Raw genomic sequence first — 18,983 nt, 5'->3', positions numbered from 1 at the left:
GACATGGAGAAGAAGGGACGATGTCTATACATTAAGTACTGAGTTACTCGCAAGGGAACTTTGAAAAATATCAGAGTGAAACATGTTGATTATTTCTCACTAGACACAAATGCCAGGTTATGAACCTTTGGAACTAAGATATTAAGTAAAAAATGGTAGAATGGAAGCTCATATGTACAGAAGAAGAAAAAACATACAATTAGAGAAAAGAATAATGGATATACATTTATTGAACTCATTTTGCTTACCTTTTGCTTAATCTAAGATCTATCATGAATAATTTAAGACTAAAAACTTTAAAAGGTGTATTATCTGCCATGATGTCATAGACAGAGTGCAATATATATATGCATCTCTATGTATCTGATTATGCAAAAATGAAAAAAAGCCCTATTGGGCAAAAGTAACCAAGTGTTTCATTCAAGGGATCAGAAAAAAGTATCAGCTTCATTTCTTTATCAGTTGCTCCTTCTTATTCAAATCAGGCCTCAGAATAACGATATAGCACTTGGGGAAAAAGATACAGCCCAGTAATCCAGCTGCTGAAGCCAAAATAGAGAAGATCTCTACAGCAACCACATATTTCCCCTTTGTACTCAAATATGTGGGAACAAATGACACCCAGACGCTACAAAAGACCAACATGCTGAAGGTGATAAATTTGGCTTCGTTGAAGCTATCAGGTAAATTCCTGGCTAGGAAGGCGACCGTGAAAGTGACAGCAGTCAACAGCCCCATAAAGCCCAGGACTGTATAAAACATTGTGGTTGAACCTTCATTACATTCCAGGACAATCTCTTCAGCCATGGAATGCATGTCTGAATCTGGAAACGGGGGAGAAACTCCCAGCCACAGTACACAAATGCTGAACTGAGCCATGAAAACAGAGAGGACAATAGTGTTGGCCATCCTTCTCCCCACCCATTTCCTCATGTTGGAGCCTGGCTTGGTGGCCATGAAAGCAAGAACTACGATGGTTGTTTTACCCAAAATACAAGAAAGGGCTACAGAGAAAGTGATGCCAAAAGCAGTCTGTCTCATGAGACATTTCACTTTATCAGGTTGCCCAATGAAGAGCAAAGTACAAAGGAAGGAAAGCAGAAGAGCAATGAGAAGTGTGTAGGTGAGGTTCCTGTTGTTGGCTTTGACAATGGGAGTGTCCTGGTGTTTTATGAAGATTCCTAGCACCACAGCTGAGATGATAGAAAAGGAGATTGCAATCATTACCAAAGAAATCCCCAAAGGCTCTTGGAAAGTCAAATAAGTTACAGTTTTTTGAAGGCAATCATCTTGACCCTTGTTTGGATATTGATCCTCTTGACATGGGAAACAGTCATCTAAGTCTGGGGGAAGAAACAAAACTATTTCACAAAACTACTTTACTTTTAATCATGAAGAATTAATAACATACTTGATTTATTTAGATCCTATGACTTCATAATATTTTTTCTCAAAATGATTGACAATGAAATGCATTAAATACTGTAGTGTTCAGTTTCAATATCCCTTAAGTTATACAGCTACACCAAAATCTGTATGTGATACTTCTATTCTTCAGGTAGAAGAGGAAGTAAAAAGGGTTGAAATAATAGGAAAAAATGTTGTATGGGTTGAATTTGATGGAACGTTACCTTTCAGTCAAAAAGCATACACTAAAAAGCCTTCTGGATAGGTTAATAAGAGCCTTGGTGGAGCAGTGGGCTAATGCCTCCTTAAGTAACACCAGCTGCCTGCAATTAGTGCAGGTTCGCGGCCCACCAGGCTCAAGGTTGACTCAGCCTTCCATCGTTCCGTGGTAGGTAAAATGAGGACCCAGATTGTTGGGGGCAATAAGCTGACTTTGTAATAATGCCGCTTGGGGGGGGAAAGCCCTAATAAGCAGGCATATACATAGAATGAAGGCTATTGCTAAGCACATTTCATTTGTGCTTAGATTGTAAGCCGCCCTGAGTCTTCGGAGAAGGGCGGGATATAAATGGGATTAAAATAAATAAATAAATAAATAAATAAATAAATAAATAAATAAATAAATAAATAAATAAATAAATAAATAAATAACAAGCATTGGTTATCTGCCAAAATGTTTATACTTCTGGAAGCAATAAGGAGAATAATCCAAAAATGAGAAACCTATTGATGAGGATGAAGGTAAAGATTTGTGGGTAAAGGAATGAGAGTAAAGGTAAAAAGGAATTTTGGGAAATATTTAACGCTATAATCCATCAGTTTAATTTGAAAGGCATAAAGTTCCTTAAGATTTACAATAGTGGTAAATATCTATAGCTCGTCTGTAGAATGAGGATAAAGGCTTGTTCTCCGGCTAGATAATACCTACAGTGGAGTTTAGGCAATGTCAGCTAAAGACATTATTCATATATATATATATAAACTAAATAAATAAATAAAATATATGTAGTATATTTCTTTGCTTACCCATTTGGTCAGCTATCTTCCCTTCTGGACACTGTCTACAGTCATAGCAGCAGGATAATTTCCCTTCCACTTTGACCTTGCTGTAGCCAAAGGGACATTTTTCATTACAGATGGAAAGAGGCAATGTCTGTTCATAAATAAAATGAGATTGCTTTCATATGAAGAATGTATGTGTTGGGAGTGTCCATTTCATCAATTATCTATGCCCAAACTCTTCACATACTTATCAATCCTTAGTGTCCCATTTCACCATTTTTCTTGTTTTAAATTCATCAAAAGATTCTTTAATTCATTTCTTCCTCAATCCTCAGCATCTAGAGTACTATAGAATAAGTGTGAATGTCAACTGCCAAAGTTAACCAGCGATCATGTTGAAGTTCACACTTCAAAAACTTCCTGAGTTTGAGAAACACTGCTTAACTCTTCCTCCGCCCCCCCCCCCACTTTCTTCCATTGATACATACACAATTCTGAGAGACTGCCTGGAGAAGTTCTTGCAGTTTTCTTGAAAAGATTTTGAGATGTGATTTACTGTGTCCTCATGACTAGCTGAGAATCACTCAGTTGGCTTTTTACTTGAGGAAGGGAGGACTAGAAAATTATCTTCTCTTTAATGATTTATAAACAATATGATCATTACCACACTCAATTGTTTCCACAAGATATTTATTAATGTAAAGCCTAATCCTAAACCTGTGAATTTACTAAGCTGAACAGCGTAAGGTGTAATGTATAAATCAGGTTCCCTCTTAGAAATTAGAAGTCTCATTACAATGCATTGTTCCGTATCATACTGCATTAATCTTTATTGGTGTATGTTATGATATAGATATGTATGTGTGTGTCTCTCTCTCTCTCTGTCGCTGTCTCTGTCTCTGTCTTTATCTCTCTCTCTCAATCTCTCTCTCTCTCTCTCTGTGTGTGTGTTTGTATGTGTGTTTGTGATTTTTATGTTCAGTATGCAATCAGCTGGTTAGTCAAATAAATATTATCTCTAGCAGAAGACTTTGTTTTAACAGAGTTTCTGTTCCTCATTTCATCTCTTTCAGGGGACTAGACTAGATTGGAATAGAATAGAATAGAATAGAATAGAATAGAATAGAATAGAATAGAATAGAATAGAATAGAATAGAATAGAATAGAACAGAATAGAACAGAACAGAACAGAACAGAACAGAACAGAACAGAACAGAACAGAACAGAATAGAATAGAATAGAATAGAATAGAATAGAATAGAATAGAAAGAATAGAATAGATCTGGAAAGGACCTTGGAGGTCTTCTAGTCCAGCCCTCTGCTCAAGAAGGAGGACCTATACCACCTCAGACGGGTGATTGTCCAGTCTCTTTCTAAAAACCTCCAGCAGTGGAGCGCCCACAATTTCTGGGGTAACCTGTTCCACTGATTGATTGTCCTCATTGTTAGGAAGTTTCTCCTTAATTCCAGGTTGCTTCTCTCCTTGATTAGTTTCCAATCATTGTTTCTCATCCTTCCCTCTGGTGCTCTGGTGAACAACCTGACTCCCTCTTCTTTGTGGCAGCCCCACAAATATAAATTTAAATCCAATGATATGAAATTAAAAAAAGGCTGGCTATGCCATTTTAAAAATATTTTTACTGTTTGGGAATAAATTGTTTCTTTCCATTAAGCTACACACTTTCCTAGACTGTCATTATTCTACTTAAGTGAGTAAAGACATCCTAACTCCTTCAAAATTCTTATTCAATTTTCCTTTATTTGGCTCAGCAAGGGCTCAGAAGTAGAGTTACCACTTTACAAAACCATATAGTGGGAGACATTTTTTTTTAAAAAAAATATTTTCTTCAAGGACCAAATATACAAGTAATCAACTGATATGTTTATTTTCAGGCTTCTCCAACAAAGGATGTTTTATACAATATAAAAAGGTAAAGGTAAAGGTTCCCCCGCACACGCGTGCTATTTGTTTCCAACTCTAGGGGTCGGTGCTCATCTCTGTTTCAAAGCCAAAGAGCCAGCGCTTGTCTGAGGACGTGTCCATGGTCATGTGGACAGCATGACTAGACGCCAAAGCCGCCTGGAACGCTGCTCCCTTCCCACCGTAGTGGTCCCTATTTTTCTACTTGCATTTTTACGTCCTTTCGAACTGCTAGGTTGGCAGAAGCTGGGATGAGTAACAGGCACTCACTCTGTTACGCAGCACTCAGGATTCGACCCGCCAAACTGCCGACCATCTGATCGACAAGCTCACTAACCCACTGAGCCACCTCGTCCCTTATACAATATATTGCATGTAAAAGTAATTCACTTAAGGACCTATTGTTTTTGATCTGTAGTATTCATATTATTATATATCTTTGCATTTTATTTTATCATATCCCAATTTATCTTACTTTCTTATCTTATCTTATCTCATTTCCTTCCACTGAAATTAACTAATAAAGATTACTACTACAATGACTATTTTGAGATAATTTTGGGTTTATGTTCATATCATTTACAAAAAATTTTGAGGCTGCTAAATAAGTGTTGTTGAGGTGTTAGTGGTTGTTAAATTATTTCTGTGAAAAATGAGATGCACCTGGTTAAATACAAGAGGCCAAACAGCATCCTTGGCAGAAATGGTGAGGAGCTTATCTGGGGGAGCCATGGGGTCGATCCTTCCAATTTGGGCCCTTAGAAAGGAGTTATTTGGAAATGTGACCCAGTTGAAAATATCAAAACCAGTTCTTAATTCCCCACTGAGACCAAAAGAAATCAGTTCTCCAGCACTATTGTTAAAAGAAACTTGCTTCAAAAAATGGTGGAGCTGAATGAAAGATCAAAGAAATATAAACATTAACTGGTTTCCTTGAATCATATGTAGGAATCTCAGTTCCCTCCATATGGTTTATGGTCAATGGAATGCTATTTTTTCACCAATCTACACTGTTTATAATTGAAAAAGAAATGCTTTCTCTATCACATAGATTTTCCACTCTATTGAATATTTTCATCTCTAAATGTTTAATATAAAAATTCCAAGACAATGCTGAAAAAGAAAGAAAGTTGACACCATTAATTTGCTTTGATCAACTGAACATTTTATGGATTATGAATTAACTTGGTAGAATAATATATGTATATTACAATGGTAACCCCTGTGTTTGTAACACATAATATTTGACAAAGATTAAAGGTTTTTCTATTTCTGTTTTCTTGCATATGACAATACTAATAACATTCAAAAGTATCTGTAAAGCAAAGAAGGATGGAGGGAGGTAGTTAGGAAGTATGAAAACCAACAAACAAATAAATATTTTAATTTTAACTGCCAAAATAAAAGAAGAATAAACATTGATTTATATGATCTGATGATTTTCCTGAATTTGGATCAGTGGACACTACCTTCCATGGTGATTGAAGGAAATACTTGTGCCTCCTCTTATCAATTTTTTGATCTGCTTTGAGATTTGAGGTAAGCAAAGCCCTCAGAGCATGTGCCACGGCATAGACTGCATTATAGATGCTGTAACTAAGTCCGCCCATGGTGGTTTCAAAGACAGAATTAGGAAGATTCTCCAAATTCTCTTCTCCAGTACAGATCCTTTCAGCATTCCCTTCACTTACATCGCTGGAGAATGAGCATTCAAATGCATCTTTCCAGAAATCCCTAATAAAGCCATCTTCTTTTTCAAAGTTTGGGTTTCGCTTCTGCATAAATTGTTGGAATACAGTCAACTCCTTAGAGTGAAGTGCAAAGTCAATTGCACCATGGAGAAAATTAATAGGCAAATGTCTTTGTATCACAATAGAGGTGAATTCCATCTGAGCTGTCATGATCCAAATTTTGGCTTTTCTCTCCTTTGGAATATCATCAGAATCTAAAACAGAGAGCATCATTCTCAAAGCCACTATGCTTGTAATTTCACCATTAAAGATCACTGCAATGACTGTACTCCACATAATCACTTTATATATTTTATCTGTCTTATCCATCATTTCAGCAGCTTCCCTGAAATACATCATTTGGGGTAGACATTCTATAAAGTCAAAGCATATTCCTCTCTCTGAAAACATGGAAAGACTATTTTGAACAAATCTCTCCCTGTCTTCCTCATACAGAGAAATCAATCCAACCCAGGTCCATTCAAAATGCAATAGTAAGTGTAGTATTCCTTTAAGCTGGTGAATTTCATCAGGGAACATCCACTTGACAAAAATACCTGCTTGGTCATTATTCATCAAAGGAGCTGATCCATACGTAATCTAATTGAGGAAACATGGGAGAACAGAGGAAAAAAGGGAGAAAACTTTTTTAAAAATAAAGGAAGAATTCTTTTTTTTACTTAATACAATTCTTGGGTTTCAGTGGGATACTGAAAGAGGCTTTGTAAAAAATACAGTTAGGGTTAAGGACATCTATAAGTTTAATACTGGTCATGAAGCAAAAAGGGGACTATCCTTTGGTGATATTTTTGTCATTATATGACAAATATTTGTTGCCTCTGGAATCTTTCTCATAAGAGTTATCATGTGGGCCCAACATATGAAAATAATAACTAGCTCATGGACTTTTCCTCTTGCTCCATCTTTCTTCTCACCTGGGGAAATTTGTAGTTGCATAAAGTGGTTGCCATGTTGACGCAGGTCTTAGTACGGGGTCCTCCAATGATGGCTACCGTGTTGGTCTGGTCATTACATTTGTAGTTTGGGATAAAATTATCTTTTGTAGATAAAAATTCCATTGCTAAATGATAAGTTGTATATTCCTCAAGATAATTGGTAGCGATGTGGAAACCGAGGCTAATATTGGGTAAAATTCCAAAATGTTCATTGATCTCCTTTACAGCAAATGCCAGAGCCAAAGTATGTTGATAATTATGAGTGAGGAACCTTCAGTGAGAGTTACAAACAACATCAAATATTTCTGCTTTATATTCAGACAGTTGACATTTTTAATGTTCTAGATCTAGTGCTTATTGTTTATTCTGGATGTTTGGAGCCTTGTCCTTAATGAACAATAGCACTAGATTGTCAAATTCATAGTAAGCTATTTCTTCCAGGATCACTTTAGATATTACAGTAACATTTAATTTCAGTTCTATCTGTATTTTCTCTATAATATTCTAAGATTGAGAAGAAAGTTCCATTTTAAAAGGCTGGAAAAAAATCTCAAATGCACTTGTGGATTTTCTGCTTCATTACTGCGTAAGATGAAACAGGGGAAAAAATCAGGATTAACCTGAGGGGATCTACAACCTCTACATTTTTACTTTCAGTGGTGGACTTTGGTGAAGGAAGGAAGTTTCCTGAAGAAAAAGTTATTTATATAATTTATGAGTCAAATCGATTTGTCTCAATTTGAACTTCTGTGTTAAGACAAGAGGTATTTCTGTGAGTTTTGTAATTAAAAATGGCTATATATGGACATTGGATTACTGATTAACAAGCAGCTGATATGGTTCAGCAGAAAAAATACTGCAAGTGGTAACAAAGGAAAGAGAAGTAGGAGTAGCACCAGCAGGAGATACTTACTGATACTCATCAAGCAGTTCACAAGGGGGAAGTCTTTGAAATGTGATTTCATTGGAAAGAAAGAAGATCTGATAAATAATTGCAGCAATGATTAAGTCTCCAGGCTGATAATACTTGTGAGCAATTGGAAGCGGACTGCTGAGTTTGCAGTTGGAACCAGGAGAAATTAAGATTATGTTAGGGGGAAAAAATAAAATCAGAATTCTGTATATAAACAACTCACTATAATATATGGCCATAGTAGATATCAAACAGTAGCTCCTATTTTATTATTCAAATGAGGAGTTGGGGTGGCCACCCCTTAATGTTACCTTAAGTTTAGACCATGAACATTATCTGAAATTTAGCCAAGAAAATATCAGTTCAAACACAAATCCTTCTTTTTCTCCTTACATGCAGTTCTGTATTTCTGAGCAGAGGTTAAGACAATGCAATGTCTAATTCTTGGGCCCTAGTTTTGTCAGTGTGCTGGAATGCCCTTGTGACATGGAGAAGAAGGGACAATTCTATACTTAATTAGAAATGAATACTATTACTTGCAATGTAATATCAGAGAGAAACCTGTTTATTATGTCTCAGTAGACACTACTGCACTGTTATGAACTTTTGGAACTAAGATATTATGTAGAATTTGGGAGAGTGAAAAGTCATATGTACAGAAGAAGGGAAAACATACAATTAGAGAAAAGTATAATGTACATAATGTACTCCAAAGCACCTGAAAGCAGGACAAGAAGCAATGGATGGAAACTAATCAAGGAGAGAAGCAACCTAGAACTAAGGAGAAACTTCCTGACAGTTAGAACAGCTAACCAGTGGAACAACCTGCCTCCAGAAGTGGTGAATGCTCCAACACTGGAAGTTTTTAAGAAGGGACTGGGCAGCCACTTGCCTGAAATGGTATAGGGTTTCCTGCCTGAGCAGGGAGTTGGACTAGATGACCTCCAAGGTCCCTTCCAACGTATTATTATTGTTATTTATTGAGCTCATTTTGCTTACCCTTTGCTTAATATAAGATATATCATGATAATATTACCAATATTTGATCTGTCATGATACATTTTTTTTACCCATTACTTGCCCCATCTTCTCCCCATATAGCATGTTCCAAATTATGCAAATGTGAGCAGTTTAATAGGTATCTTTTTGGTGGAAGGTAACAGTGTTCCCTGTGCAACAACATACTGCATCTCAAACATTGATATATCGGGTAGTGGATATTCATGTGCATTTTCCTCTATATGTTGAAAAAAAAGTGGTTGTGAAGAATATTTGAAGTGTTGGTTGTTTTTGTTTTTTGGCAAGAGTCTAGTGAAGCTTATAGGCTACAGCACACAAAGTCAAAGATTTTGAGAAGAGTGCACCTTATAATATTAAAAATCCATTTTCAGACAGAATTCTATCCTTGATTAGCTTTTTTCATTTAATCACAAAATTTTGAATTTACATTGTTCACAGTAGTGGCGTCTGCCTGCAAAAGATGTTCCCAGACTGGAGTGAAACGCAGAACAGACTGCTTTATAATTGGTAGACCAGGTGCTCCTCCCAACACATATATGTCATCGTAGACCAGGTGCTCCTCCCAACACATATATGTCATCACTGTCCTCTACTGACTGGAGTGAGGGGGAGCCTGTGGCCTAAAGGTTAATACAGCTGCCTAACTGGCAAGCTGCCCAGGTTCGAATCCCAGAGGGGTAAGACTAGCTGATGAGAGCTAAAGAGCTTGAAATAGCTATACTAGTCTCACTTTAACTCTTTGTTAGTCACAAAATTTTGAATATATACATTAAAAAGCCCTGCAGGATGCAGAATAGATTGACAGCTGCAATCTGGAAGGATGATACCATATAGCAATGGGGTATCGGAGGTGACGGGATGAATATTGGCACCACACAATATTAGTGTGGCACACCAGCTAAATCAGACACACCGTGCTAAGGTGATGTGCTCCAAGGAGCCACTACCTGAAGAAGAAAAGTCATTGGTGGTTTACAGAGTAAGATGCAAGGACTGCCAGTGTAATTATATTGGAGAGACGGCCAAATGGCTCAAGACTAGAGTCCATGAACATAAGTTGGCTGTCAAAAGGCATGAGCAATGCTCACAGATATGTCAACACATAGTCAACAATAACCACTGTTTTGACTTTATGAGGGTGGAGGCCATCCCCTAGGACATGTCTAAAGGAGGCTGCTTGCTTAAGGAAGCCTGGTGGTCAGATACACATTCAATTAATTGCCATATATTATTATTATTATTATTATTATTATTATTATTATTATTATTATTATTATTATTATTATTATTATTATTATTATTATTATTATTATTATTATTATTTTATTTGTATACCGCCCTTCTCCCGAAGGACTCAGGGCAGTGAACAGGGTAATACATGTTAAAAAGACAGAATACAAAAATTAAAAAAAGATTAAACAAGTGCCCAGAACTCTTAGATAGTTTAAAACGCATTTAAAAGTAATAAAAACCCAACCCCCTCCCATCAGGCCAGGCCAGCTTGTTCAAAAAGATACGTCTTTAGATCACGCCGGAAGGAGAGAAAGTCGGGCGCCATCCGGAGCTCAACCGGAAGACGGTTCCATAAATCCGGCGCACCCACAGAGAACGCCCTCCCCCTAGGGGACACCAGTCGGCATTCTTTGACCGGTGGCACCCTGAGGAGACCCTCTCTGTGGGAGCGTATTGGGAGGAGGGAAGTTGATGCCGGCCGCAGGTGCTCCCCAAGGTATTCCAATACCAGCACCTTGAACCTCACCCGGAAGACAACTGGGAGCCAATGCAGCTCGCGGAGCAGGGGTATAACATGGGAGTATCGGGAGACTCCCAACACAACTCTCGCAGCTGCATTCTGTACCAGTTGGAGCCTCCGAGTGGTCTTCAAGGGCAGCTCCATGTAGAAAGTGTTGCAGTAGTCTAAACGAGAGGTCACGAGCTCATGAGTAACCGTACGCAGGGCATCCCGGTCTAGATAGGGCCGCAACTGGCACACCAGGTGAACCTGGGCGAAGGCCCCCCTAGTCACTCCCACTATGTGATCTTCCAAAGTAAGCCGTGAATCTAGGAGGACTCCCAAGTTGCGAGCCCTATCTACGGGGGGTAATAGCTCACCCCCCATAGAAAGAGATGGGATATTCTGAATATCCCGGGATGCCGGTATGCACAGCCACTCAGTCTTGTCGGGGTTGAGTTGAAGTCTGTTCCTCCCCATCCAGACCCGAACCGCTTCCAGGCAATGGGACATCACGTCGAGGGCATGACTGGGGTCGTTTGGGATTGAAATAAAAAGCTGGGTATCATCAGCGTACTGATGATACCCAACTCCAAAACCACGAATGATCTGACCCAGCGGTTTCATATAGATGTTGAACAGGAGAGGCTAGAGAACCGACCCCTGAGGGACTCCACAAGCGAGAGGCCTCGAGATAGACCTCTGCCCCCTGTCAACACCGACTGCGAACGTCCCAGGAGATAGGAGGAGAACCACTGAAAGACTGTGCCTCCCACTCCCAATCCCCTGAGACACCGCAGCAGGATACCATGGTCGATGGTATCGAACACCGCTGAGAGGTCTAATAGGACTAGGACAGAGGAATGTCCCCTGTCCCTGGCCATCCAGAGATCATTCACCAGAGCGACCAATGCCGTCTCCGTGCTGTGCCCGGGCCTGAAACCTGATTGGTACGGGTCTAGATAATCTGCTTCATCCAGGACCAGAGGGAGTTGATGCGCCACCACACTCTCAACAACTTTTGCAAGAAAGCGAAGGTTGGAGACCGGACGAAAGTTATTTAACACAGCTGGGTCCAAGACAGGCTTCTTGAGGAGAGGTCTCACCACCGCCTCCTTCAAGATGGTGGGGAAACTGCCCTCACTCAAAGAGGCAGATATGATCGCCTGGAACCAGCCTCGTGTCCCCTCCTGAGCCGCATAAACCAGCCAGGAAGGGCACGGGTCCAATAATCATGTGGTGGAGCTCAACCTCCCCATAATCCTGTCCACTTCCTCTGGAGTCACAGAATCAAACTCCTCCCAGATAATATCGACAAGACCACCCGTGTCCTGATCGTCAGACTCTGCCCAGTCAGAGTCCAGACCAGTCCAAATCCGAGTGATTTTGTCCGACAGATGTTGACTAAACTCCTCGGCACGCCCCTGCAAGGGTTCCTCCCTCACCTCCTCATTAAGGAGGGAGCGGGTCACCCTAAACAGGGCGGCTGGGCAGTTATCTGCAGACGCGATAAGGGTAGCGAAGTGGTTAGACCTCGCCGCCCTTATCGCTGCGAGATAAGACCTCATATAGGTTCTTAGTCACAATCGGTCGGATTCGGATCGGCTGGACCTCCAATAGACCTGCTACCAGCTTATCAAGCATTAAGAGTGCATGAACAACAACAAAAAAATACTGCCCACACTCAGAAAGAAAGGAGTTGAAAAAGATAGAAGCCGTATGACTCATGCAATGGAGAAAAATGTCGTACACAGTGTTCTACCAAGTTTGGAGGATGGGAGCAAGTGAGGAGGATCCAGTGGCAACTCCCGATGATCGTATGTGGACGGGACAAGAAGATAGAGGGTGGCAGCCCACGCACACAGAAATGGACGGAGGACGTCTGGCAAGGATGAGATTGACTGGGATGGTTGGTGAGGAGCAGGAGGAGCATTTGGCCGCAACAAATTCACCGAGTCACCCAACCTGAAGACCAGAGGAGAACCGGGAGACCTAGAAGGGTAGAACAATGTGTACACCACCAGGGGAAGGGCGATGGATGGATGAGGGCAGCATGACTCATGAGATAGAGAAGAGGTCAGACACACAGCAGCCAACCGAGGTCGGGAGATGGGAAAAATTAGAGAGTGATCCAACAGCAGCTCCAGACGATCGGATGCAGACAAGGTGAAGAGAGAGAGTGCTGTGTCTTGCATGCACAGTAATGCATGGATAATGGCCAGTGAAGATGGGATTGACTGGGATAGGCAGTGGTGGGCAGGAGTGGCATGCAGATGCAGTGAATGTACTGAAGTGGCCAATCCAGGGATCAGAGGAAGATCAGCAGATTTGCAATGGTGGAATAACATGCATATCATTAGACCAGGGCACATGGCTATTTGCAAGAGCTATGGGGGGGATCAGAGGAAAGTCCAACAATAGCCTCAAATAGCCAAGTGCAAGCAAGGCAGGTGGAGAAGATAGAGAAGGGAGAAGGAGAAGGATATTAAGTGCAAAAGCAATTAAGATATGATTTGGTTATAAATTTAGATAAAACTGACATTGATATTATGATAAACATATAACAAAGATGTTGATATTTAATTGTATATTTATTATAATAATTGTATTTGCCTAGTGTGGGAAAACAGGTACTATCAGAGGAAGAGGAAATATTTGATGGTGTAATATTGGATCTAGATTGAAAAAAGTTAATATATGCCACTGAATTACTAATGGACGCAGATAACATGCTGTCTGTTAAGTATCTGATTGTAAAATGAGAAAATTAATAAAAAATTTATATAAAAAACAACACTTCCTGTATTTTGAACAAGAGATTATAATCATGTGGATTCTCTTTGTATTTAATTTCCAGGTACTCTCTAACTTCCTAGGTTCTCCTCCTTTCATATCAGCTTCATGCAGAGCAAGACAAATATTTATTTCTTAATTTTCATATTTCTTAACTATTCATCTCCTTCAGAGAGTAACTCAAAGTGGGTTTGTTTTTTTGCCCAAGATGGCGGCTACCACGGGCGGCGTTCGCTGAGCTCTGCGGTGAGCCGACACAATGGGGGACTGGGAGGCTCACGAAAGCCCAGCTGAGGGGCATATTCGGAGGGGGGGTGTAGGAACAACAGGCTAGCACTGTTTCACTGTGTGGAGCCTTTCCCCCCCCCAGAGAAGTAGCAGCGGCAGCAGCAGTGGCCGGGCGCCCTGTAACCTGCCGCCGATCAGCTGGTGCTCTGGATCAGCTGTCGGGTGCTGTGCTGGCTAGAATTGATCACTTGCTTCCACTTACCTTGGGCGCTGGGGAGCTTCGTCAGACTGAAATGACTTCGTCAGCCTAGGACAGGGGTGTCAAACTCAATTTCTTTGAGGGCCGCATCAGCATTGTGGTTGCCCTCAGGGGGCCTGGTGGGTGTGGCCTGGGTGGGTGTGGCCTACTGGGTGGGCGTGTCTAAAGTGTGTATGGCCTACTGGGTGGGCGTGGCCAGCTCTACATCGTTTGCATCAAGGGTGCCCATGGGTGCCTGGGCAGGAGTGGGACAGATCTGGGGGTCTCTGGCAGGAGGAGGGTCTCTGGGCCAGGGCCAAGGTAGTGGGGGCTGTTCCCTCCCTGTTTCCAGGATGGCTTCGCGGGCCACATGAAACCACTTCGCGGGCCGGATCCGGCCCCCGGGCCTTGTGTTTGACATGTCTGGCCTAGGATACTGCTGTGGACCCCTGGATGGATTATCAGGCGCCTGAACTCAATTGGAGGGCGCTGTTTGCAGCCGCGTGGATCTCTCTACTCCTGACTGTTACTCCTGGTCTTTCCGCTTATAAAATGGCTGCGGATTCCCATTTCGGCGTGGAGGCTATGGGGGAGACTTTTCTGTCTCCTTCTTTTTCTCAGAGAACGATGGAGATTTGGCTGCTTGAATCTGAGCACTTGACATTTATGACTGAGCTCCCTGCGGCCCTAGGAATGGATTTAGCGTGTTTGGATGGTCTTTGCTTGTTACTTTCCAAGATGGATTGGAGGCTGGAACAGGATTTGGGACATTTTTTCTCCTGTTCCCGTGACCTCCCTATGATGTTCCGGAAGGAGTCTAGGACAGGCCGTGGTGAGAGGGCGGCCCTGGACTGGCTATCAATCCCCTGCTGGTGTGAGAGACTAGCAGGGGGGATTTCTACTCCCCCAGCAATGCTGCCCTTATCAATCCCAGGCTGGATCTCATGGCTAGGTGAGAGGACAGTCATGGGCTCTTGTCTGGACCGGCTCAGGTGAGAGCAGAGCCGGATTGGCGGATTGCTGGATGAAGACATGTTCCGGACTTAATGTTTTTATATCTTAACTAACATCTTATCATCTTAATAACATCTGACCCCATTTGTGAACAATGGCTCATATGGACAGTTCTATCTCATGGCTCGAGTACAATACTCTAGATCGGACTTGTACGCCCTCAGGGGGGTTTCTCCCTCCTGGATACGACCAGCCTCCCTTTCTAACATTTCCCTTGATGACGGGCCCAATTGCTGGGACCCCGAGAGGTGGCTGGGTTTAACTAGGGGCCTCTGGTGGAGACGCATTAAGAGGCCCCTGATATATTTTTAGCTAGGTATTTTAAAGGGTTAGGGATGGGGAGGGACAGTAGGGTGGGGAGGGACTTTTTAATTGGTACCCAGTCTGGGCCTATGAAGGGTTCCGGCGAGATAGGGTTGGGGGCGGAGACTGCTGGTTCTGTGTGTGCTGGGGTGGGGCTGCAAATCCCCAAGACGATAGGGAATGGTGGCAGGTGTTTGCACGGAGGGCCATATCAACATCTGGGATCACGCCCCCACTGTCTTCGAGCAGTGGCGTGCTCCGACCCTCTGGTTGGCACCCTCTTGCCCGGGGGTGAGGGTGATCAGGTCCCTGAGCTTAGGCTGGTTTATTTTAACGCCAGATCCGTTGTTAACAAGGCTCCCCTCGTTCGTGACTTGATCGAGGAGGAATGCGCGGATCTGGCGTGCATTACAGAAACTTGGGTGGGCTCGGAGGGAGGGGTCCCTCTGACTGAATTATGTCCCCTAGGTTTCCATGTGCTACACCGGCCGTGGGCTTAGGGCAGGGGTGGAGGGGTGGCGGTGGTTATCAGGGAGACTTTATGTCTGCAGGAGACCACCATTGTCCAGACTGGCGGGAGTGAGACCCTCCTCCTGAGATGTGGCCCTCGGGTTCAGATGGGCTTGTTGCTCACAGATGGGCTGTTGCCCAGCTGTGTGGCAACAGCCCTGCCCGAGCTGCTCGACACCCTCTCAGGGTTGGAGGTGGAGTTCCCCAGGCTTATGGTACTGGGTGATTTCAACCTGCCTTCACTGGGAGGGTCATCTGAGTTGGCTCGGGAGTTCATGGCTTCCATGACAGCCATTGGCCTGACCCAAGTAATTCAGGGCCCGACTCATGCAGGGGGTCACACTCTCGACCTGGTGTTCCTGTCCGGACAGTGGTTGGATGTTCTAGGAGGGGGTTCACCGGTCATTGTTCCCCTGTCATGGTCCGACCATTATCTCCTGTGGCTGGTCATCCGTTATGCTACCCCCCCACTGCTGGGCGGCGGAACCGACCAGGTGGTTCCGCCCCAGGCGCCTAATGGACCTGGAATGGTTCCAGATGGCGCTTGGGTCTATACCCATCGCCCTCACCCACAGGCCAGTGGAGGCCTTGGTTGATGCCTGGGATAAGGCAGCCGCTGAGGCACTCGACTGTGTTGTACCCTTGCAACCCCTGACCCGGTGCAGATCCCGTTGGGCTCCATGGTTTTTTGTGGAGCTCCGGGAGATGAAGCGTCGGAGACGGGGTCTAGAGAGCTGTTGGAGATCCACCTGATCCGAATCTGACCGATTGCAGTTAAGAACCTTTATAAGGTCTTATCTTGCAGCGATGAGGACGGCGAAGGCTAATTACTTCTCTGCCCTTATCGCGTCCGCAGATATTTGCCCGGCCACACTGTTTAGGGTGACTCGCTCCCTTCTTAACCAGGAGGTGAGGGAGGATCCCTTGCAGGGGCGGGCCGAGGAGTTTAGTCATCATCTGACGGACAAAATCGCTCAGATCCGGGCCGGTTTGGACTCTGACTGGGCAGAGTCTGATGTGGAGGAATCGGATGGTCTTGAGCATGTTATCTGGACTGAGTTCGATCCTGTTTCCCCTGATGATGTGGACAGGATGATGAGGAGGCTGAGCTCCACCACCTGTTTGTTGGACCTGTGCCCCTCCTGGCTGGTTTATGCGCCTCGGGAGGAGACACGAGGCTGGTTCCAGGCAGTAATAACTGCTTCCTTGAAGGAGGGTGTCTTCCCCGCCTCCCTGAAGGAGGCGGTGGTGAGACCCCTCCTCAAGAAGCCTGCCCTGGACCCAGCTGTTTTAAATAACTATCGTCCGGTCTCCAACCTCCGCTTTCTGGCGAAGGTTGTTGAGAGTGTGGTGGCCCATCAGCTTCCTCTGTTCCTGGATGAAACTGATTATCTGGACCCGTACCAATCGGGTTTCAGGCCTGGGCACAGCACGGAGACGGCATTGGTCGCGCTGGTGAATGATCTCTGGCGGGCTCGGGACAGGGGTTGTTCCTCTGTCCTAGTCCTATTAGACCTCTCAGCGGCTTTCGATATCATCGACCATGGTATCCTACTGCAGCGTCTCAGGGAGTTGGGAGTGGGAGGCACTGTTTTGCAGTGGTTCTCCTCCTATCTCCTGGGCCGCTCGCAGTCGGTGTTGACGGGAGGGCAGAGGTCCGCCCCGAGGCCTCTCGTTTGTGGAGTTCCTCAGGGGTCGGTTCTCTCACCCCTCCTGTTCAACATCTATATGAAGCCGCTGGGCGAGATCATTCGTGGTTTTGGGGTGGGGTATCATCAGTACGCTGATGATACCCAACTTTTTTTCTCCACCCCAAACCAACCCAGCGATGCCCTCGCTGTGATGTCCCGTTGCCTGGAAGCGGTCCGGGTCTGGATGGGGAGAAACAGGCTTTGTCTCAATCCTGCCAAGACTGAGTGGCTGTGCATACCGGCATCTCGGGTCAACCAGACTATTCCATCTCTAACGATGGGGGGTGAGGTGTTACCCTCCATTGATAGGGCTCGCAACTTGGGCGTCCTCCTGGATTCACAGCTCACTTTTGAAGACCATATAGGAGCTGTGACAAGGGGGGCTTTTGCCCAGGTTCGCCTGGTGCACCAGTTGCGACCCTACCTGGACCGAGATGCCCTACGCACAGTCACTCATGTGCTTGTGACCTCCCGTTTAGACTACTGCAACACTCTCTACATGGGGCTGCCCTTGAGGACCACCCGGAGGCTTCAACTGGTGCAGAATGCGGCCACGCAGGTCGTGATGGGGGTCTCCCGATATTCCCATGTAACACCTCTACTCCGTGAGCTGCATTGGCTTCCAGTTGCCCTTCGGGTGAGATTCAAGGTGCTGGTGATGACCTATAAAGCCCTAAATGGCGAGGGTCCGGGATATTTGAGGGAACACCTGCTGCCAGCATCAAGTTCCCTTCATCCAGTGCGCTCCCACAGGGAGGGTCTCCTCAGGGTGCCGCCGGTTAAAGACTGCCGGTGTGTAACACCCAGGGGTAGGGCCTTCTCAGTGGGTGCGCCTGCCGTGTGGAACCAGCTGCCTGTGGAGCTTAGGACTGCCCCCAACTTCCGTTCATTCCGCCGGGACCTGAAGACCTGGCTCTTCGAGCTGAGAATATTTTTAATTTTAATTTTAACTGGGTTTTAATTTTCTCAGGGTTCTATTTAATCTCTTTTAATTTGTTTTAACGTTTGTATTGACTGTTTTTTAAATGCCCTGTAAACCGCCCTGAGTCCTTTGAGAAAGGGCGGTATATAAATCTAAATAAAAAAAAAATAAATAAATAATCAATAAACTAAAATTAAAATCTGAATAATTTAAGATTATTTTTTTTAAAAAATGCTTCATTGTCTGTCATGGTGTCATAGGCTGAGCGCAATGTATATCTGCATCTCTATATATCAGGTTACTGCTCCAAACTGCAAAAATAACTTTAAAAAAAAGCCCTATTGGGTGAAAGTAACCAAGTTGCTTCATTGAAGAGATCTGGTATAATTATCAGCTTCATTTCTTTATTAGTTGCTCCTTCTTATTCCAGTCAGGTCTCAGAATAATAAGAGTTGTCGTGAGGGCCCAACAACTGAAAATAATAACTAGCTCATTGACTTTCCCTCTGGCTCCATACTGTATTTCTTCTCACCTGGGGAAATTTGAAGTTGCACAAAGTAGTTCCCATGTTGACACAGGTCTTAGTACGGGCTCCTCCCATGA

The 18,983-nt window shown here is 43.6% G+C and overlaps 1 protein-coding gene across 1 annotated transcript; it reads right to left on the bottom strand.

Annotated features, from left to right (window-relative positions):
• Window positions 1-447: 447 nt before the first annotated feature.
• On the bottom strand, window positions 448-18,981 carry LOC310649095 (vomeronasal type-2 receptor 26-like; the record flags this gene model as incomplete). Its single annotated transcript, XM_083377366.1, has 5 exons — window positions 448-1,343; window positions 2,434-2,560; window positions 5,800-6,660; window positions 6,996-7,235; window positions 18,913-18,981. The coding sequence occupies 5 exons, from the start codon at window positions 18,979-18,981 to the stop codon at window positions 448-450; spliced, it is 2,193 nt and encodes a 730-aa protein (XP_083233492.1).
• Window positions 18,982-18,983: the final 2 nt, after the last annotated feature.

This window comes from Vipera ursinii (genome assembly GCF_947247035.1).
Source record: "Vipera ursinii genome assembly, chromosome: Z".
NCBI classification, from domain to species: domain Eukaryota; kingdom Metazoa; phylum Chordata; class Lepidosauria; order Squamata; family Viperidae; genus Vipera; species Vipera ursinii.
This window is presented reverse-complemented; position numbering and strand designations above follow the sequence as displayed.